We start from the raw sequence: 22,206 nt of genomic DNA, 5'->3' as shown, positions 1-22,206 counted from the left end.
CGGAGAAAAACCAATAGCAGAAATAATGAGGGTGGCACAACAGTAAAGCAGCCAAGTGAGAAATGGACCACTCCGGTGCAAATGGGACTCATTCTGGCCACTCAGCATCTGCCCTTTTCCCAGGAGCCGCAGCTCCGCTACCAGTGATGTCTACAAAACCTTGAGGTGCCTCCACTGAATCATGATGTCACCTGCCCACAGCTGAGCATGTTCAACTGAATGTGACCCCTCACCAGGTGTCTGCAGTTGTGTGGATGGGATTTGGATATATAATGCGAAGCTAAGTTTACTTGAGATACCCTTGCTCCACAGTGTCGATATCAGGAAACAAATGACATGACAGGAAATAATGCACTCCTATGACTACAGTATACACTTAAAATTAATTCCCTGTAACTGAAACTGATGGTTCACATAAATCTCACTCTACTTTTAAGCTAGGACATAACCTCTGCTTAATTGATATTCGTGCTTGAAGACGAAGAAATCAATTTGGCATGTTCAAGGAGACTTTTGGCTTTTTGCATAGAAAGTCTTTCCCTGGTAAATGAGTTCATCTTTTTATAGGCTCAGTTTTGTGAAACAAAAGATTCAGCTTTAATAGTTACATGCATAGATGTAGCCTTTCTTGGTAGGTTTGGAAACCAAAACACCTTCTGGATGCACCTTTTTCATGGTCAAATGCCTGGGTATATGTAAACTTGCACAGTCAGTTCCCATTCTTTCTCTCACTTTCTCACTACTCCAGGGTGAGATGCCCATTTGTAAGTGTTTATCGCTGTGCACACGATCAAGCCCTGCGGAGGCACCTGCTGAAATGGGGGTACGAGACTTCCATTCCCATTTTATTGTTCTTTAACCACTTTAACATCCTCAGATTCAGGTGAAAGTGAACAAATTAGGTGGGAAAGCTCATTTTAACATCAAGCCTGTAGTGTGGGCATATCAGCATTAAAAAATACAATGTGTGAGAAAGCTCAGCCCCATTTCTGACTGACTGGAGTTTGGATGTGGTTAGCAATGCATGCTCACAAGCACGCCCTTCCTTAAAGCTCTGAACCAAGCAAGTGGAAGAGCAAGGAGTCTGTGCTAGATTTTGAAATGAGCTTGTACAGCAGGTTTGGTGCATGGTTATCATGCCTTGTTACACGCACTGCCTCATGTCCTACAATTTATGTGCTAAGTATTTCTAATATAGCAACCGCATTGATTTCAAGGGCAGTTTGCAAAGTGGTGTGATTCTGCAGCTGACAGGGAAGGTAAAACCTGAATGCCCTCTTCTAGACATAGAAGGGCTGCAGTACGGCTGAGGAGTTGAAATCAGTCCAAAAGAGCTGCTGACAAAATGTGCTCTTGAAGGAAGAGAGGTTTTTTACATAGTGCATTATGAAAACAAACACATACCTGACATGCAACTGCATCTTGACATAAGATGCCAAAAGAAAAAGCCTTTCACAGGAAAGTGCTTATTATTTTCACTTTCAAATGACCAAGTGCTTAGGAAAAGTGTCAAAAGAAGTCCCTGAAGGCTGACAGTCTCTGTGGAGCCATTAACCTTCAAGAGCTTGGGAAGCAGGACACAAACTCCCCTGATCTGGATTTTTTACCTCTTGCCTGCACATGCTAAGACACCTCTGGGTGTGGGAAATTCAGATGTGTTCCACTCAACTCCCTTTACAGGCAATGGACAGAAATAACCAAGTGAAACCAGACTGAGGACAATGCCAGACCAAACTGGGAAGTAAGTTTAGCTGTAACTCTGCCACTCTATGGCTACAGATGGTTTAGCTCAATCCTGATGCTATTCCATGCAGTCTTTTCTAAATTTTCCACCTGCATTCCTTTAACTGCAGTCGTCTATGTAAGGTCAGTAGCAAGGAGCTCCAGCAAAAGGACATTTGCTAGTCAGTTTAGGCTAATAACACTGTCACCAATGTTCATTTTCACATGCGACTCTTAAAGAAGAGTTGTAGATTACCTTGCTCCCTATTTTAATGCAAAGAATTCTTCTTAACACTCTTTTTAAACTCAGTTTCTCATCCTGAAACATTCATTCTCCTCTCATCTTCTACCAGTGTCACCCTAATGTCCACCATCTGGAGTTGTGACTATGCCTCCCCTTTGCTGTTCTCTTACTGTCCTTTCTACTTCACTGCCTGAGTTACATGACTTGAAAAATAGTAGCCAGACATCACTGTCACCTGGGCTTGGCACCTTTCTAAGTACAAAGGAAATTAAATATTGAGCGGTAATAAGTGACTGTGAAATGTGGATCAGTATGGCAGATCACCAGAATGCTGAGGGCCTTGAATTACAAGGGTTTTTTTCTTTAAACCATTCTCATTTCACAAGACCATCTATGTATGTACTCTGTACCCAAGGGCACTACCAGGCCCACAGCACTTAACACAGCACCCAGTCTTCTCCACAGTCTATTAATTTGGATGATCTCTGGCTGGTTCAAGCCACAGCTGTTTAAGACCCTGTACAGCTCTGCTGCTGCTGATTGCCATTCTGGTGAAAGGAAGAAAGCAGCATGGATCTGCTCCTCCATTTACTTAATGTATCCTCAATAACATTGCCCCTTAATATATCTGTTACAATCAATACTTGATATAATTTTAGCAAATGGTGCTGGAGCAAGCCCGAAAGCTAAAGCAGATCTTCATGTAAAATAGGCAGCAGAAATGAATGGGGAGAAAGCTCATGTGGAAAGCAAAGTAGAGGTGGTACTTTCTGTGTCTGCAGATTTGCTCTGTGACAGTGTGGACAGACCTCTAGGAGTGAAAGACAGTGGGACAGCTTTCCATCTTAAGACTGGAACAACAAAACAAGAACAAGTCAACTAATCACTATTAGTTGATTAAGTGGCAGGCAATTATTACAATTTTCTTTCCTTCAGTATGTGAGACAAGGCCAGGGTACTGTGTCATGCAATTTAGAAAGGCTGGAGAGTCAGGGTAGATTGCAGGGAGGAGAGCAATGCTGTTGGATCAGAGAAGGTTGACCCAGAGTGCAGCTGGAGCACAGGCTCAGACCAGGATGGGTGCTGTTGTGCAGGTGTGATGCCTCCACAATCTGTCTGGGGGCAGGAGGGTCTGAGAAGAAGCCAAATATGTGTGTCTTGAGCTTGAGACTGTGCAGAATTCCTAGGGTCTAATTTTGCCTTCACACAGCTCAAAGTCAGGTTATCCATTCTTCAATATTTCCCCTAAAACTTGGAAGCTATTGGTTTCCCTGCACTGAGGATGCTTTCGAAGGAGACCAGCTTTGTTACTTGACAGCAGGGACTGGTCTTCAATCAGCATCAGACTAAGAACACAGGAGTCTGTCATGGTGGCTGCTGTTGGGAGCAAACTGTCCTATGCACTTACCTCCTTTTGATTCAAAACCTCTTTGGTGGGCAATTTAGCTGCAGGCAATGACAGAGGGAAAAGGGCCAAGTAAGCACATGGCTAACTTCTGCTTTGCCTCTATGAATTCCAGTATGTGGCAGCTAGATTTCACTTCCAGGTAGCAATGGGAGGAAGCCTGTGCAAGTGGAAAGTCCTGCTAGGCTCTGCAATTTGGGCCCACAGCTCGAGGTCCTGTTGGCACTGAGCTTTTCCCACATGTAATTCTAGAAAGAGCCTGTGGTAAAGGCAGTGTCCATCTCATTATCAATTCAATTTTTGTCATAGCCCTGCTTGTGTTAAAACAACAGATGAGATGACCCAACTGCAATCTCTAATAGGTATCATGGGTCAGTAATCATTCATTTGTTATAGTGCATCTCACCCGAAGGACAGAGATGAAAATTTGTCCTCCTAATGGCAAGAGCTGTAAATTAGTTTTATTTCACTGTTAAATCTAGAGGCCTGAAAATTAAGATGACCAGCCCTTAGCTGGGAAGAAAATGTGTCAGCTCAAGGGATTTTCTGCATTAGGCAAATAGGCAGCTCATAATCACCCATTAAACAGTCGCAGTGGCTGTGTCCTGACACCCTTGCTACTCAGAGTCTGAGTGACTCTCCTGATATACTGAACGTGGTGAAACTTTGCAAGCCCAATGTCCACTTGTGGGCCAGTGACCCCAGCTCCACTTCCCAGCCAAGGAAGAGAAGTGAACATCTCCTGCAGGTGCTCAGGGTAATTTCATCTTTCCCTGAAGATGGACACATTCAAGACAGGGATGATGAATTTCTCTGTGAAGGTACATCTTATCTCTGTTATTAAGGGAGCTTCAGATGAGCAGGTCAGATTTGAACATGTTGATCTTTTAGACATATACATTTAGATGAGGCAAATTCTGCCCAAAATTTAGCCAGTTGTTTGTCACAGGTGGTTCTTCTGCTGAACATTATCCTCAGAGTCTTTGCAAACCCCGTGGGTCTAAAAGATGTTATTCTGAATTAGCATGGACTCACTATGGATTTGGAAATTAGAGGGTAAGCCATCACTGCACACTTATATGGTACAAAGGAGGGAAATGAAAGGGTTTAAAAACAGATGGAAGCTCTGTTGACAGGGGCATAAAGGTACCTAACAACCTTCACTGAGCAAGAAGCTGCTGGTGAAGTTGTAGAAACAGTTGAGTGGTTCCTCCTGGGAGTGTGGGTGTCCCTCTTACAGTCACTTCACCCATTATTCATGCTTTTGTCAAGACAGACTGCACAAAACACCACACAGCCATTCCTGCTTGTTAAGTCTGATCCTGGAGGGCTGCCCGGAGCTCTCCCAGCCCTATCTGAAACCAGCAGGGGATACATTGCTCACCCCGACTGACGCAGTTCCTTGCAGGGTCGCATCCCAACAGGGAGCAGGGATTGCAGCAGGAATCTCAGTGGCCTGAGGGCACCCTCGGAGGGTACTGAGGCTGTTGCCCTCTCTTGAATCTGTCTCAGTGTGAGAGATGGGGAGCAGATGTTCCCTCCATCCCATCCCTGAGAAACTACACTTCCTCTGTGCAGCCCTTTGGGAAGAAGGAGAGAAGTTTGTCCTGGGAAGGAAAGGCTGAAACATCTTCGGAGTGATGAAATGAGTGGTCTCATTTATAATGTCACACAGAAAGCTCTCTAAAAAGCTCTCTAAAGAAAGCTGAAAATAAATTTTAAAAATCTACCCCGCTGTCAAATCCTCAAAATCCATAAGTGTATCAGAATAGTTGTAAAATTACTCACTTTTATGATGTGCAAGTTATAGAGTACTGTACATCCTGACAAGTTTATAAGAACAGTTTTAAGCTGCCTGCATGGGGAGGACCTGGCTGAAGTTAAAACATAAAACCTTGCCACAAGAAAAGTGAGGGTGTGAGGAGGGACATCAGAGTGAGAATGGCTTTGAATAAGGAAAGTGGCCCGCTGCCCCCTTTTCCTGGTGCTACACTTGCACTGAAGGAGGGAATTTTAGAATGGAGAACCAGAGAGACCAGGGCTGATAGAAAGAGCCTGTGGTGCTGCAGCCAGAGCTGCATAGTCTATGCTAATGGATTTCTGACTTTAAAAATAACTAGACTCTAGGGACTGCAGCTCTGCTGGGTAATGGGTCTCTCACCTCTGATTGTGCCTGTTTTCCCCATGAACAACCTCATCATTCCCTGGTGATATCCAATCAGTAAGCCTCACCTCAAAGCCTAGTAGAATCACAGAGCAGATCCTCCTGGAAGATGTCAAAACCTGTGGAAGGCAGGGGTGTGATTAGAGACTGCTCAAATGGCTTCACCAAAGACAAATCATGCCTGACTATTTTGGTAGCTTTCCTAAATGGAGTGACTGCATCCGCAGACAAGGGAAGAGTTATGGTTGCCATCTATTTCAGCTTCTCTAAGGCTTTTGATACAATCCCCCCCAATATCCTTAACTCTAAGTTGGAGAGAGGTACAGGTTTGACAGATGGACTGTTAGATGGATAAGGAATTGACTGGAGGGCAGCATCCAAAGAGTAACAGTCAATGGATCAATATCCAAGTGGAAACCAGTAATGACTGGTGTGTCCCACAAGGGTCCATCCTGGGACCAATACTATTTAATATCTTCATCAATGATGTAGGCAGTGAGATCAGTGCACCCTCAGCAAGTTTGCAGAGGACATCAAGCTGAGTGGTGCCATTGATTCACTTGAGGGAAGAGATGTTATCCAAAGGGACTTTGACAGGCTTGAGGAGCAGGGCCTTGTGAATCTCATGAAGTTCAAGTGCAAGGCCCTGCACCTGGGTCAGGTCAGTCCCAGGTATCAATACAGGCTGAGTGGTGGATGGGTTTGGAGCAGTCCTGTGGAAAAGGTCTTGGGGGTACCTGTCCATATAAAATCAGATATGACTCAGCAATATGCACTTGCAGCCCAGAAAGCTGACCATATCCTGGTCTGTATAAACACAAACATGACCAGCAGGTCAGAAGAGGTGATTCTGCCCATCTACTCCACTCTTGTGAGACCGTACCTGGAATATTGCATTGGGCTCTGGGGGTTCCCAGCACGAGAAGGATGTGAACTGGTTAGAGCAGATCCAAAGGAGGGCTATGAAGGTGATCAGAGGGCTGTAGCAATTCTCCTGTGAAGACGGGCTGGAGCAATTCTCCTGTGCAGACAGGCTGAAAGAGATGGGGTTGGAGAAGAGAATGCTCCAGGGAGATCTGATTGCAGCTTTTCAGTTTATAACAGAGGCTGATAAAAGCAATGAAGAGACATTTTTTACCAAGGCCTGTAGTAACAGGACAAGAAATAAGAGTTTTAAACTGAAGGAGGGCAAGTCTAGATTAGACATGAAGAAAATCTTTACTGTGAGGATAGTGAGACAGGGGAACAGGTTGTCCAGAGAAGCTGTGGGGATACCCCATCCCTGGAATTATTGATGGCCAGTTTGGATGGGACTTTGAGAAACCTAGTCTAGTGACAGATGTCACTGTCCATGGCAGGGTATTGGGACTAGATGATCTTCAAAGGTCCCTTCTACCCCAAACCCTCTGTGTTTCTGTGGTCCTACACTCCCTCTTGCTGCTGGCACAGGAGGTCAGAAGGCAGGTGCCAGCAGGCTAGGGGATGCCAGGGCATTCCCCCGAAAACAGCAGTGCTGCAGGAGGCGCAGCATGGAGACTGACTGACTCAACCTCTCCTGGATTGGATAGACAGTAACTTTCCATAAGCAGGAGTATTAACTTAGAAGATTGTTATGGATTTTAGTTTTATTTTTGGGGGGTTTTTTGTATTTTTTAACAAAATCCTTTAAACTTCCACTCTATTAATAGCGATGGAACATTGTCTTCTCTGGCTAAGCTGAACCTCCCTTTCTGTTCTTTCTTTCTACCTGCATCCTCCCCATGCAAAGAAAACTTCTAGAAGAGCTATTCTTTGAGAATTTGAGGGGGAGGATGAAGAAGGAACAGGCTATGATTTACACAAAATTAAAAGAAGTATTTGAGACACAAGCCAAGTGTTCCCAGAGAAATGCCCCTTTCCTTGCTGCAAAGAATATATCAATGAAGAATTTGCATACATTACACAAACTAAATTAATTTACCCAGACTTGCCATTTGTTTTTCATGCCCAAAGCTAACAGCTCACATGGATTTTCTGGGTTGTTTTGTGATTTTTTCCCCCTTTCTTAAGCTTGACTACACAAATTCAAGACAAACTTTCATCTGACAGTGGAATAAAAATGAATTTTGGATCGTCTTGTAACAGGCAGACTTTTCTTTCAGTGACACACTTACACACAAGGTACCCAGAGCAAGAGCAAGGTGAAGGTCATTAGTGGAGAAGGGGCAGAGATGTGTAGGGGAATGGAGAGTTACTCTGAGCTGGAAACAATTTATTTCCCCCTCTTGTATAACCTGAGTGTGACCCCCACCACACCAGGCCATTGTGGGTGGGTTTGAAATGCCCATTGCTTGCTGGAACCAGCATTGCCTCAGCAAGAGGGAGAGAGGCATGACTTTAAGACACCCTTGCATTTCCTCAGAAACAGCTCTCAGGAGAAAGTCTTAACTAAAAATGTCGGTGTTTTATGGCTCATACGTTGCTCAGTGACTGCTACAGAGGTGTATACACAGGCACAGCCTGAGAGACAGGACAAGGAGACAGGGTTTGCAGCCCTGTGCTCCCTCCCAGCCCAGCATCTGCACTTCCTTGTGACCTGTCTGGCACAGGCTTAGTTGCACATTGCCCTGTGACAGCTGTCAGAGCAATGTGACATAGACCACAGAGCAAATCCTTGGCCAGAGGGGTGCATAGATGGGGTTGGAGACACTGGTCCCACCAAGAGAGGCTGCGGGCTTGCTCAACAACCACCACGTCATCCCTTCTCTCCTTCCAGCAGACTGGTAATGTTTGTGCCATCCTTTGGCACTCCTGGGATGTATCTCTGAAAGAGCAGTTAATGGATTTACATGCCATGTAATTGTGATAGCTGGAGATCGTCTGATGGAAGGGGAGAATTTTGATTTTCTCAGGGTGGATTTGCTCTAATTATCTCAGAGGACACCAGCAAATCTGCTTCTCTTGGAGACATGCTGTTACTGTAGTAACTTGTAAATGAATATCAAATGACGAGTTATTTAGAGGCAGTCTGAACTGCTAAGTTTATGAGCACAGTGGGCAATAATTTCTTCTTTCTTTTTTTTTTTTTTTTAATTCTTTTCCATATTAATTTATTTTTCAGTGTGAATGTAAACCACAAAATCAACAGGTCAGATATAGGGCTCTTGTGAACTCTGCCTTCCCTATCAGACAGAGCAGATGCAGCTTGGAAGTGCTTTATCACTTTACTTTTAATTAAAGCCTACAATGGTTTTGCATTTTGTGAGCAGGCTTTATCCAAAATACAAAGTGGATAAAGGATGAAGCAAATCTTCAGATAACTCTGCATTTTTGATTATCTCTTTCGTACATATGCGGGCTGCTCACTCTCTCACCCAGAGCCAGGATCAGCAGTGTCTCATGAACAAGCTGCTGATAAACAGTAGTTGCACCCTGCCCTTCTGGAGAAAGAGCTGGTAGTGTGTGCCTTGGCTTCTGATACTTGCCTTGTGTGGCCAAAGGGGATGGCATTTAGAGGCATCACCTTTGCTTAAATCAAGGCATAAAATCTTCTTCTAGTCCAAAGAAAAGATGGCAAATATCTGCATGCCCCAGTGCATCAGCAGTTGCAATGCAGCATCAGATACACTGTGCTATGGTTTGCTGTCCCTGCACTGCACCCAGTCCTAAAATGCAGCAGAGAGAATACAAGTTGCAAGTCAGGTCCCAAGGGCATGTCCCACCCTCCAGCGTAGCTTTTTATTTGGACTAGCAAATAACTGCCGGATGCTCCACAGGAATTGCCCATGCACATGGTTTTGCCTGTATCTACTCTGTGTATTTTATTTCTCAAAGAGAGCATGGAAAGTGATCTCAGGTGAGATCCATCAAACACAGCAGCTAAATAGGGATCATTTTCCTGGGTGTCCATGACCCTGCTGCAGCATTGGCTGAGGGCCAGCAAGGTGGTTCATCTCCCTTCAGTTTGAAACATGGGAAGTTTTGGTGTCCATCTGGGCTTGAAAGGGTTCATCAAACCTAGTTTTGAAGTAGGAGAGCTGGAAAGCATGACCTTGCTGCAGCCAACCATATGTCTCTCTCAGAAAGCATCTATGGACTGAAATGTTTTAGTGTGGATCCTGTTTATATTTCATTATAATTACATTGTTTTCAATATATTGAAGAAGGTCGAGTTTATGGAAGTTTTTTGCTTGCACTTCAGGAGTGCATGACAGTTAATGCTGATAAAAATGATTTTTGAAAAGAAAGCAGGAGGATTTAATTTGAGAATAACATCTCTCTTTCCACCTGGGATACATTTAAAATGCTGAATCATAGATTTGCTAGATCTATCACAAAACCAGTGGGTTTTTTTCCAAAATACCTCTATACATATGTGGCTTCATCTAAAAGTTAGGTTCGTCTGATAGAGACAAGTGTGTGGTGCAGCGTGGACATGTACTAAAGCTGTATTTTCTCTGCATGCTCAGAGGTGTGTAATTAGCATGAGGACAGCCATTCACACATCCCGTGTGCTGTGTCACCAAGTCCTGCCTGATTATTTTGCAAAGTGAGATTAGTAAAATGAGCTTGAAGTTGTCCTCTCACTGCCATTTGATAGTAGGGAAAACAAATCCTTCCTCTGCCAAAGCTGCAACTAATATTCAGTACTTAAGAAATTCAACTGATGCATTCATAATGAACAGGATTTTGTGTAATTAAAATTTTAAATAAATCCCCAACATGAGCCCTGGCTTGGATTTCTTAATTTCAGATATGAAAGTACAGCTTTTGACAAAATAAGTTGAGGGGGTTGGGTTTTTTCCTCTTTTCTTTCATCTGAAAGATTTAAAAAACCTCATTAGCATATTAAAAAAGAGCAGAAGATAAATTAAATGGAGACCAGGATTAAAAGACTCACTACTTTCTTCATGTCACCTTTATAGTTCTTTTGAGCTTCTGTCCCTGTGAGGTGGGTGTAAGTAATGTGGAGGTGGATGTTAGTGGGTGGCAAAGCTTTTGTGAGGCAGAAAGAAGCTGAGGATTAGAAAATTATTTGAGGCAGTTTCCGTACAGATGAGGAGAAGCAGTCAGTCCCTGAGAAGCCAAGAAAGAGGAGGAAGACAGTAAGAAAACTGAATAAATGGCACATTTCACTGGCAAAGAAAATGCCAATTTGTTTCAGCAGAAACCTAGAAGTTGCCACGGTTGCTGAAAGTTGCTGTAAACCCTGCAAGCTGCTCACTCAAAGCAATCCCACAGCCACAGGCCGGGGTCCCTCCTTGTCTGCGGAAATCTTTACGTCAAAAATCCACTGCGGTCTCACGGCTCGTTTCCAGTTGCTTGCCTACCTACAGGGTGACTGCATCTCTTGTTGTTCCTTGTCACAGGCAGGGTGGTGGAGGAGATGAGGTAAATAATAGCACATTATTAAGGAGTTCCTGTAGCTGTGAGGAAGCTCGCCTTGCCAAGACTCAGACCTGATTTTCAGGTAGTCAAACCACTTGTAGCTGCAGCCAAGGTTAATGGAGGGTGGATTTTGAAAATATCAAGTGCTCTAGGAGGCAGTTCTACTATGAAAAATCAGGGATTGGGTGATATAAGATGGACAACAAAATATGGTCAGTACACTTAGATATTTAATCTCTCTGTGCCTAAATTCTTTGACCCTAAAGTGAGATATAATACTGCCATTTTACCTCCCATAACCCAGCCAAGAAAGATGTGGATGAAGAGGAAAGAGTTTGGATACATGGAAGGAGTAGTTTCCTCTTGGGAGGAGGATTAGTTTGCAGTGTCTCAGGGTGTGCTAAGGTTGGACTGTGGTAGAGAGGAAGCACTGTCTTCTGGTTTGTGCCGGAGTGTCCAGTGGCTTTATTTACATCTTTGCAGTTTTCTCTGTGGCCCTGCTCAGAAGCCCCACCGTGGTGGCCTTCAGACAACACCACTGACTGCCCCAAGCAAAGAGCCCAGTGAATGGGTGAATTAATGAGTGTTTGCAAAGTGTTTGTGACCCCTGGAGAAAATGCAGTTGCACGGGTGTGAAGTGTCTGGAAAAGGAGGATTATTTGCAGCACCTGCTTTGCTGTCAGAAACCCTTATTTACTGGGCAGTGAACCAGCCCCTGTCCTCCTTCCTTGGGGTGCTCTCGGCACGCATTGGCGCTGTTCACAGGGATGCAAAAGGCTGATTTTTGCACATTACATGCATTACAGTAAGTAAAAGTATGAATGAAACATCCAGGTTTCTAGTATAACAGTGAGGAACACTGGAAAGTGCTGAAAGGTGACACTTAACCTTTACTCTGAAGACCTGAGCAATGTTTATTCTTTTACAATATGGTGGTGCTACTCACCCTCCTTATACTCCAGGTCATCAGTGTCCAGGCCCTCCCCCATGGGATGGGAGGACTGCTTGTAACCCTTTCTCACTCTGCACTGTTTATTTTGAGCAAATTCACCATTTTTAAGCCAGAACTTCAATGGCAGGGCATTTGGCTGCTCAGGGCAGCAGCTGCATTTGCTCTCTCTGCTGAAGCTGTGCCAATGTGCAGTAGAGAAGCAGGGCTTGAGGAATGGTGGTGTATCCAGTGCCTGCGCCCCACAGGGCTGTGAGCTCAACCAGCAGAAGTGCAGTGTGGGTTGCTGAGTCTGTTTCCACTATTTTCACCATAGCTGACCTAAAGACTTCACTAGTTCAAACACAAAAGGTCTCTGAGGGCATAAGGAGAAATAGCAAAGCCCTGTCTCATGGGTGGGTGCCTCAGCTTTGCAGCTGCAGACTCTGATATATGTTTGTGTATTCTTTACCTCTTGGAGACTTTTAACTCTTGGACCTACCCTTTATACTTTCCCTGAATTTTCTATCCTGTCGTTGGAGTTGTAATGATAATAAGGAGCAGTGGATTTACACCCTCATGTGAACAGGCATCCATTTCTGTCTCCATGGGCTGCATTGTCTCTGGCACAGCAGGAGAAGCCCACAGAGGTACAGCTCTTTCCTGACTAAAATAAGGTTGTCCTTCTGTTTGTTGTCTAGAAACCAGTAAAACATCTGTGGGTCTGTGCTGAGGATGGGTTTGGTCCTGTCTGCATGTAGAGAGGGTGTCCAGGGGATGTTCCTTCAGCACCTCTTGGAATCAAATGAATTGCACTCCAGGGCTCTGCGTGGGCTATAAAAGGAGCTTATAGTCTTCAGAGTTAGGGACCTACTCTTCAGACATCAAAGGTAGAACAAATGTGTCACATCTAAAGCAATTTGCTGCATTTTTAGCAGAAAACCTGTGTCCCAGTCCCAATCTAGTCATCGTTTGGTTGGGGGCTTTTTCCATAAGAAAAGCACTGTGTGTTTATAAATTGCTCTTTGCCAAATTACTTGTTCTTAAAAAGCACTGCTCTGTAATAAGCTGCATCATTAAAAAGAAATTTTTCTATGAGCAGCAGAGCCTGGTTTCCTGTGGTTTGGTGCCTCGTAGTGAGATTATGTTGTGTCTAATGAGGAGCACTCTGGCTGAAGCCTTTTCTCCTGTTCATAAAGACAGTCTCATGTGGGTTCTCTGGTGTCTATAATCCATTTGGGACCTGCCATTGTTTAGGTTCACTCCTATCTGTCAATGTAATACTGCCCACGTGGCAAGCTGTTCCTCCCTGGAGACATGAAAGGGTCATACTGCTCTACCCTGGTGCCTCTTCTCTCAGACATGGTTGAAAATTAAAGCATTTGAGAATTCCATCCCATCATTCAATTTGATTGAAACTGGCCAACAGGCTAAAAGATAATTGAGAATAATACTGGACTGACAACAATATAATAAACCTAATTTTATTAGGTAATCGGGCAATAAATGGTAGAAAGTAAACACTGGAGCAGATTAAACATGGAATAACTTCATAAATATTTATTCAAGCATTTAAATACACTCAAGGTGACCATTTTTTGCCTGTTTTGAATTTCAATTTTAGCATTTCAATTCACAGCCATATGAATGACCAAGAAGAGCACAAACACCCTGATAGTTACACTCATACCTCAAAAGTAAATGTAAAATAATATTTTTCTCTGAGGCTTCTTCTTTTTTTCTGTGAAAGGGAATTATTAAATGTTTCTTTCAAAATAATACAAATTTAGAATTTTGAAACAGGAATGTTGAACAATTCAGAAGCCAGATTTTGAACATGGTTCTTACTAAGTCAGAGAATAAAAATAGATCACGTGGTTTGTGCTGGGTTTCCAGAATTTTCAGTAAACCTGAACTGAACAAAGTTAGACCAGAAATCCTTTGTTGAAGTGATTTGTGGAAATATTTCAGAAATGTGAGTTGTAAAAGGGAATTCACAGTTATGTTTACACACACAAACATTCATTTGTTTAGGAAAGAAGAAAGATATATTGTTTAAGTTGCTCATTGTAATTTATTTTTCCAGTTCCTGAGCCATAGAAACATGTTTGTCATAAAGAGATTTCTGAAGATATTTGTATTTTCTTACCTTGGATGCAGTTTAGATGAATGAGCTATCATGCTCCCCATGCTTCTCAAATTAGGAGAATGCATTTCTAAATTCAATTACATCCTCAGTGGAAATGGTTTCTCTGACTCTGGTAATCTTTGGAGAAGAATTATACACAGTCTATAAAGCTTCAAATTTCAAAACCTAATTTTGAATGTTAGTCAAGAGGTTAATTTAAGATTCATCTTCCAAAAGGGGAGTTAAATAAAACTGATAGAAGGCTGGAACTTGTCAAGTGGCTGAGAGGTTTATCAGCATGTGAGTATGAGTTCATTAGTTTTAATTAGTATAATCACTAATGTTGCATTAACAGTTTGGTGAGAGAAGGTAATTGCTCACACCCACTGTATTAGATTGGGAGATTAAAATTCATTTTATGAGGCAATTAGCATTTCAGGGATTTTTTTTAAAAAGGTTTTATGATCTGCCATTGCAGTAGCCTCCTTCACCAAAAAGAGTTTAAATTAACCATAACTTTCATCCTAATGGGATGCAAAAATTAATGTAGAATTAAGTGTGAACCAGTAATCCCACTGCGATAAGCAGGCAGCTAAAGCCACAAACCTTGATTAGTTTATAATGACCTGTTTTATTTCCCAGACCATGATAGTCGTTTATCTGTCCTCAATTCATTATCTTCTTTGGAAGTTTATATTCTTGAATTTTATACAGCAAAACAAATAAAATATGAGGAAGGGAAAAGTAGAACAGTACTACTGAAGTAATAATTGTCAAAAGAAAAAGCTGCCAGTTTCAATAGTAAGGCTTAACTAGTCAATTATTCTTCATATCAAATGCCAGAGGAAGAAGAAAAAGCTCCCTTTGACATCCAGTGCCTTGGGAAGAGACATGAATTTCACAGCAACAGCAATCACAACCCTGCTCTATCCATCACGTCCTTTGGCAGCTACTGACACAATGAGAATGGATGGAATTGTCATCCTGGTTGGCAAGGAAGCCCTGGTCATCTGAGAGTTAGGACAGTTTACCCAAGAGATTGCCTTCCAAAAAATCCTGTAAAGAAATGTATGGGTTCTGGTGGGAAAAACTGCTTACAGCAAGGCTGTACTGAAAGGCTTCATGGTATCCATAATGAGATGAGACAATGCACCCTTTGCAGCAAATCTACCACCTGTTACATGGGATTATGCTTGGCCCTATATAAAACAAATCTCTGCTCAAGAATCCCAAATCTGCTATGACTTGGATGTGGCATGGAGGAGAACAGCTGCTGAATGTTAGAAAATAGTTCATGTCATTTTGGGTACATATATTAAAATGAGGGGACATGGAGCAGTATTTAGGGAATTACATTTATCTTCCTAGGACATGTGCTAAAGCAAAATGTACATATATATGTACATACTCCTATTAATGGATATAAGAGATGTACCCTTATAAGAGGAGTTCAGAGAGAAAAAAAGTTTAAACAGCCAAAGTTTAGGCACAATTAGACAGAGTGGATCTCAGTCTCTCTGGCATCAGCTGGTGTCACCTTTAGAAGGTGAACTACTCTAGCTAAGATCTGAGTCCTGCACTCTAAGGGATGCCTCACTCTACAGGCTGCAGAGACAGTCCCAGGTAACCAGGTTTTTGTCTTGGGTGGCTGAAGTAAATACTTAAAATTGGGTAAGATGAATCATGACCAGCATGCCTGTGCCTTAGGGTTTGTCTATGCACACAGTTACTGTGGAGAGACATTACTCTTCCTGAATAACATTACATGTGAATACACTTTTGGCTGAGTATGACTTATTTCCCTTCAACAACATCCACTTGAGAGAGGCAGAACAGGTTGCTTTTTAGTCCTCACGTGGAATTCTTCAGAAAGAGCTGCTGCCTTTTTAGCAAGCTGCCCCACCTTAATCCAAATTTAAATTAGTATTAAAATGCCCTAAATTTGCCATCCAATCACCTTTGAGAATAATTTAAGATTTATTGCGGTAAGAGCATCAATTAGGCACAAATGCATTGACCGAAAAAAGTAGTGACGGTATCATATACAATAAAAACTGACATTTATTTCACAAATTATGGATGTAATAAAGCCTATTGTTTCAGGAAAAATGCCTGTATTTGCCCGTATGTTTCATTAAAGAATAATAATGCCATACATATTTCATCCCCTTGTTCTGAGCAGCAAGAGTCTTAACTATATAAAATGCTCCATGCTGTCCTTGCTTTGTTGGGTTGTTTTTTCCTTTTAATCAGATTTTTTCCCCCTGAACTAATGAAATCAGTCTTTAAACACATACATCATTTTCATTTGAAGTGACTTATGATGACGCAAACAGTTTGTCTCTTCTCCTGGAGAAGAATGCAACTGCCTTCTCCTGTTGCTGTGCAGATCCAGGTCAGGACTGCCTCTGATCCTCGGAGTGCTGAGTTCCCTGCATTCCCACTGATGCTGCTTTAGGTGGAGTATGGATGACTGATGTCTGTGGGATCTGCACCTTGCATATCTGCGCTGGTTTCTGGCCCACTTGTTCTCACATGTAATTTCTCTCTTCCTGTAGTATGCACCGACCCGCTGTGCAGCTGCGCAGGTGTCCACAGAGCAAGGCGTCCTTCCTCCCTGCCATCACCACGAAGCAGTGCACGACCCCCAGCTGGTTCCCTGCACGTGCCCGCTCTTCTCCTGCCAGTGGGAAGGGCACCTGGAGGTGGTGGTGTCCCACTTGAGGCAGACCCACCGCATCAACATCCTTCAGGGCGCAGAGATTGTCTTCCTGGCCACAGACATGCACCTGCCCGCACCCACGGACTGGATCATCATGCACTCTTGCCTTGGCCACCAGTTTCTGCTGGTCCTCAGGAAGCAGGAGAAGTACGAGGGCCACCCCCAGTTCTTCGCCACGATGATGCTGATCGGCACACCCACCCAAGCCGACAACTTCACCTACCGGCTGGAGCTCAACAGGAATCAGAGGCGCCTCAAGTGGGAGGCAACCCCCAGGTCGATACTGGAGTGTGTTGACTCTGTCATTTCAGATGGGGACTGCCTTGTGCTGAACACTTCCCTGGCTCAACTCTTTTCTGACAACGGAAGCCTAGCAATAGGAATTGCAATAACCACCAGCAAAGTGCACAGCTCTGAAGCTGAAATGTGAGGGGGAGGAGGAAAAGGAGGAGGAACAACAGCAACAACAATGGTGCTCTAGCTGCCTTCTGAGAGCCAGAACTCACGGACTTTTTGGGGGGGGTCTCAGGTCTTTTATGGTATTTAGTACTCGTCCACAGTGGGCATTATGTAAACATCCCGTGGTTACGGTCCCTGTGTCATGTATTTACTGTTTTGCTAATACAATTTTATGAGAAATTTTAAAGAGGCTAATCAATTTATTGTCATCCTCCAGCAGCACTGGAAACAACATTTGTTAATGAAAAGTGCCCCAGGGTGACTTGCAGAAACCTTTGGTCTGACCATGCTATGCAAATACGTTTCCTTCGCTGCCTGCCTAATTGGCAGGAGGAGCCTGTGCCTGATGAAAGGCCAAGTACTCTGTTAAGGGACAAGAGCACTCAGGTTTCCATATTAGTGATGGTGATTTAACTTCTATACTGTGGGCACAACCAAGCCCTGTGAGAGCTGGCAGTTTCAGAGCTCCCTTCGGCTTCTGAGGAAACAACTTCACCACCCAAACAGTGAAAGCTTAGAAGAAAAAGTCACCCCTTCTGCTGAGCAGTGGGCTGGGAAGCCTCATCCTGCATTAAATCAGGAATGACAGCTAGTGGGGTGATCACTGTCAGCGTAGTTAAAACTCACCCTTGTATCATAAACATCAGGGAGAGATTGCTAGACGGTCTGGCCATAGGATGGATATAACCATACACAGCCATTGGGGCATTCATCTTTTTAGTTGCTATTTCCTTAAGCATTCAAAAAGAGATTTTCAGATAACAAAAAATAAGAAGGGTCCTAAGCTGGGTACTGATCTTGCTATTGAATTCTGTGACAATTAGACCCTCAGTTTGTGCTGCTAAACATTGATTTAAAGCAATATAGACAGAATATCTGTTTGCAAATTGGTGATGAGATTTGAAATGCACTCCTTTAAAAAGAAACTCAATGTTTTTTCCCTTCCATACATCTTGCAGAGGGAAGGGTGAGGGGTGACTGTCACTTTCTTCTCCTGAGGGTGTTTCACAAACAGCAATGGTCACAAAAAGACACAACCTTCTCCCTTGGATGGTTCCTTGGGGGAGAGTTGGAGGCAGGTGCTGGCCATCTCCTGTCACTCATTCCCATCTGCAGTCAGGCCTGTTTCCTCCACAGTCAACAGCAGTGGTGAAATCCCACTGTGGTAGGTGACGTGTTAAAGGAAGGGGCTCAACAGATAGTGTGACACATGAGAAGCATGGGAAACTGTCTTTTCCTGTTTTCCCTTCTGTCTGTGTGTGGCTGTGGTCTGGCTGCTCCTGAATGCTTTTTCAAGAAACATCTGGTGGGTTGGGTCAATTAGTAGCTAGAGAGACTGAGGCTCATAGCTTGAGTCCCTTGGAAAACCAAGGAGAGGGGGAAAACAAGCTAAGAACAGTCCTTCAGTGTTTCAAAATGCATCTCACTCTAGCTTTGGGTAGGCAAAAACACTGGTGCTGATCTCTCCCACCAGTTGCTCTCCTGAGAATTATTATAAATGATGCATGAAGTAAAATGAATTGCAGTTTTCCTGAGATGAATGCCATGCGGGTAAATGTCTTCTGAGGCATAGATGCACCTTACCTCCTTACCTGGACTTTCACAGCAGGTCAGAGAAGGGCAAGGGTCTCTTCAACAGGCTGCTCATGGCCACAAAAGCTGAGGTCTGAGGAAGTCTCAGTCTCTGTAAGAATGCACTGGAGCACAGCTTCCCAACTCTCCCAGCTCAGAATGTAGGGGGCTGAGGGTGGCATACTGATTTGCAGCGCTTCACTGGAACACACAGGCTTCAAAGTGGCTGGCTTTTCCCTGTGATGTTAAATATTCAGAACCAGCAAATGCTGCCCTTTCCCTAAATGATAGCAATAAATAAATCATTGGTGTTTTTGTGGACTGAAACTGGCTTCTCCAGCTCCTCTAACAATTATTCTGCTGCTGAATTAAAACAAAGCAAAAGCAATTAAACCTCAATAAAAGCAGTTCCTCTAGCTTTAACTTCCTGAGCTCTTTGTACACTGGGCTAGAGACCAAATGTAATGATGCTTTTGTACTGAGCACAAGTTCTAGGGGGAGGTGTATTCCTTAGTTATTCATTTTTTCAGTCTATCTACTTCTTGTTAGCTGGAACCTCTTTTTCTTTAAATATCTACTGAAATGTAGGTATTTTGGGGCATGGTCCTTGCCAAAGGACCAGTGTATTTCTGGCAGGATGAGTGTGACAGTACCAGCTCTCTGGAATGGGTATCTCCATCTCTTGCCATCACCCTAGTTTTGAAGGTGACATAGTGGAAATGTGACCTCCCTAACATAACCTTCCTCACATCCCATGTGTTCTTCTTCCAGAGCTTTCTTGTGGCCACACCAACAGTTCAGCTTTTCTATTTCCTTTTCAGTCTTCTCCCCTCATCTGATAGCTGCCTTTCTCATCCCATTCTCAAGCTCTTAACTGTGGTTTCACCCTTTGACTTGCAGAGCCCATGGCACTTCTTGCCTTCTCACACTTGTGCCTGCTGGATGCCATTGTTTAAATTGTCCTCACTCCTTTCTGAAGGCAACCAAGTAACCTCATTTATCAGCTTTCTCCACATCTGCAAAGACTCAGCTCTGGCAGGGATTTCAGAAGTCCAGATACATGGAGTACTGATGAAAATCTGTCCATTAAGACTCCCAGTAAAGAAAAGGAGGATATATTTTGGGGAGAAATGAGACATTGTTGCCTAAATCCAGCTTTCATAGGCATCTCAACACGAAGCGCAAATGTGTTAAGGTATATGTAAGGACTTTCTACCATAGAAGACATTCTAATTCTGTCATAATTCAAAGCCTGTGAGCAGCCTTACATGGCCATAAAGCAAAGGTGAAGCAAATATTCTGCATGGTAGGACATAAATCCTAAAACACTGGCAAGTAGGATCAACAAGGAAATTCAGTTTGCACGCATTCTTTCAGTGCTCATGCTATAACACTTTTTACAGCTCTGCTTATGGTTGAAAGGCAGCTGAAGCTGGGCTGAAATCAGGGCTTCTAAAACTAATTTTGTACTCTAATATTTTGCATCTTTATAATTCATTAAATCTGAATTCCTGCCTTCTTGCCCACATCTCTTTGAAGTACGGAAGTACCCTTCATGTAGTGATGGAGAAAATGAGATCTTGCAAAATTGCTATGCAGCTGTTGCAAAACTCTCTTTTCCTACCTACCTGAGAGTGGCTTTCCATCTTTGTTTTGGTGGGGTTTCACTTGGGTTTTTTTTGTTTTTTTACATAGACAAAATACTGGCTTTGGGTTTGGGGTTTTATTTTTAAGATTTTTATATATCTCTGTTCACCGATGGATTTTCTTGTGCTTACTTTAGTAAATTGCAACAATAATTTCATCAGGCTGAGACAGAGGGATTGCTACCAGACCCACTAGAAAACCTACTTTGGTTCTTCTGCACTATCCATCAGACATCGTGTGAATGTTAATGTCAGATCTGCAGTAAAACAGCATTAGTGCTTTCAGCTCAATCCCATTATGAATTAAGCTCACACCATTTACCCATGACTCCTTATAAATCAGCTGAAGCATCCTGAGTCTCATCATCTTGAAGATGACAAAGGATCTTGTTGTGCCAGTGCTGGCTGTAAGTCTTGTTGAGAAGTAGGGCAGTAGTCCTCTTCTCACTGGACTTGATATCACACCCTCTTTTTCATACCATCCTTATGAACATAGGGCGGTGAACTACTGAAGGAACAAGAGGTGGTAGATTCTGGACAAGTTAGGGTTATAGCAAAATGAGTCACTTAAAATAAATTGCTGGATGCTACTGCATGGCTCTCTCTTTTGTGCATCAGAGGAACTAAATCCAGTTGACAGTACTGTCGCATAGGTGATTTATCTGCTTTTCTAGCCCAACACACACCTAGAAAACATTTTGATTGGAGAAGAGTCTGTCAGAACAGACTCAGATGTGCTTCTTCTGCAATTGAATCAGAAACACCTTCTCACATGGAAGAGCTGCAGAGTTTGAACTGTTCAGACACAAGCATAAGTTCTTAATTTTTTTTTAGTCCAATAAACTCTGCCTTCTCACACCATCAGAGTGACGGGTGGAAAACAAAGATTGCCACATGTCATCACCAGAACTCTTCACACAAAAATATGATTCATCTTCTGCAGAGATGAGCCTGCAGAAACAGAGAGGGTTTCACAGCAGGGTAGCACAGGGCAGCACCTGCGGGCTCCAGAGGCGTGCACACAGAGCTGAGGGCAGAGCTCGTCCTCCAGACAGAAACTACTCAACAGGAACCCCTCGGAGTGCGGTCACAGCAGGGGCTGCCAGAAAAATGATCAGACCTCCTGGCATAGCAAATAGTGCTAGTTAAGGCTCTGTGTAGAGACATTTCTCTTCTCATCAGCACCTTCCACCCAGCTGCAGGGTCTCTCCTCTCCTGTGAACCTCTGGAGCAGTGCAAGTGATCAGATCAGCTGGGTCTGCATGTGAATGGTCCTGCACAATGATGCTGCATTGTGAGTGCAAACACCTAGCCACAGTCCTGCCAGATGGCTCCTTTGGCTTTGGTGGGTACCCAGCTACCTGCAGCTGCTAATGATTTCTCCAAGTCCTGATACCCAAGGGTTTTGCTGTCTTTCACCTGCATAGCTCCCACCAGGAGAGGAAAGTACTTGCTGAAAACCACACAAAAAGTCTTTGGCGGAACATCATGTTAAACCACTACCTCACACCCCTGGCTAGGCTTACAAGCACTCATTCTTTCTCTCTCCACACAGGCAATAGACTAATGTGTAGCTTTCATATCTCCCTTTGGGCTCTGCCACTCCAGAAAACACATGTGAAAGATTAGCAGGCAGTGATCACCTTCAGGAGAAGGATGAGGACTAACTTTCACTGCAAAGATGGCTCTTCTCACAGTATCTACGCAAAAGGATGCCAGGCTCCAAGAAAGAGACTAACAAACTGTAGTGGAAGCCAAATGGGAAACACCAATTGCAAAGCCTGCTGTCCTTCAACCGGAATGGGCTTTGTCTTCCAGGTAGGGAAAATCCTCCTAAGATATTGCCTAT

The 22,206-nt window shown here is 43.4% G+C and overlaps 1 protein-coding gene across 2 annotated transcripts in view; it reads left to right on the top strand.

Annotated features, from left to right (window-relative positions):
* Positions 1–17,326, top strand: part of SIAH3 (siah E3 ubiquitin protein ligase family member 3) — a 43,243-nt gene extending 25,917 nt beyond the window's left edge. For both annotated transcript variants that reach the window (XM_069010341.1, XM_069010350.1), the window contains exon 2: positions 16,517–17,326. In XM_069010341.1, coding sequence (XP_068866442.1) covers positions 16,517–17,110 — 594 coding nt within the window. In that variant the 3' untranslated portion in view covers positions 17,111–17,326. The remainder of the gene's footprint in view (positions 1–16,516) is intronic.
* Positions 17,327–22,206: the final 4,880 nt, after the last annotated feature.

This window comes from Aphelocoma coerulescens, chromosome 1, assembly GCF_041296385.1.
Source record: "Aphelocoma coerulescens isolate FSJ_1873_10779 chromosome 1, UR_Acoe_1.0, whole genome shotgun sequence".
Classification (NCBI taxonomy): Eukaryota; Metazoa; Chordata; class Aves; order Passeriformes; family Corvidae; genus Aphelocoma; species Aphelocoma coerulescens.
Note: the sequence above shows the minus strand (reverse complement) of the source record. Positions and strands in the feature narration are given on the sequence as shown.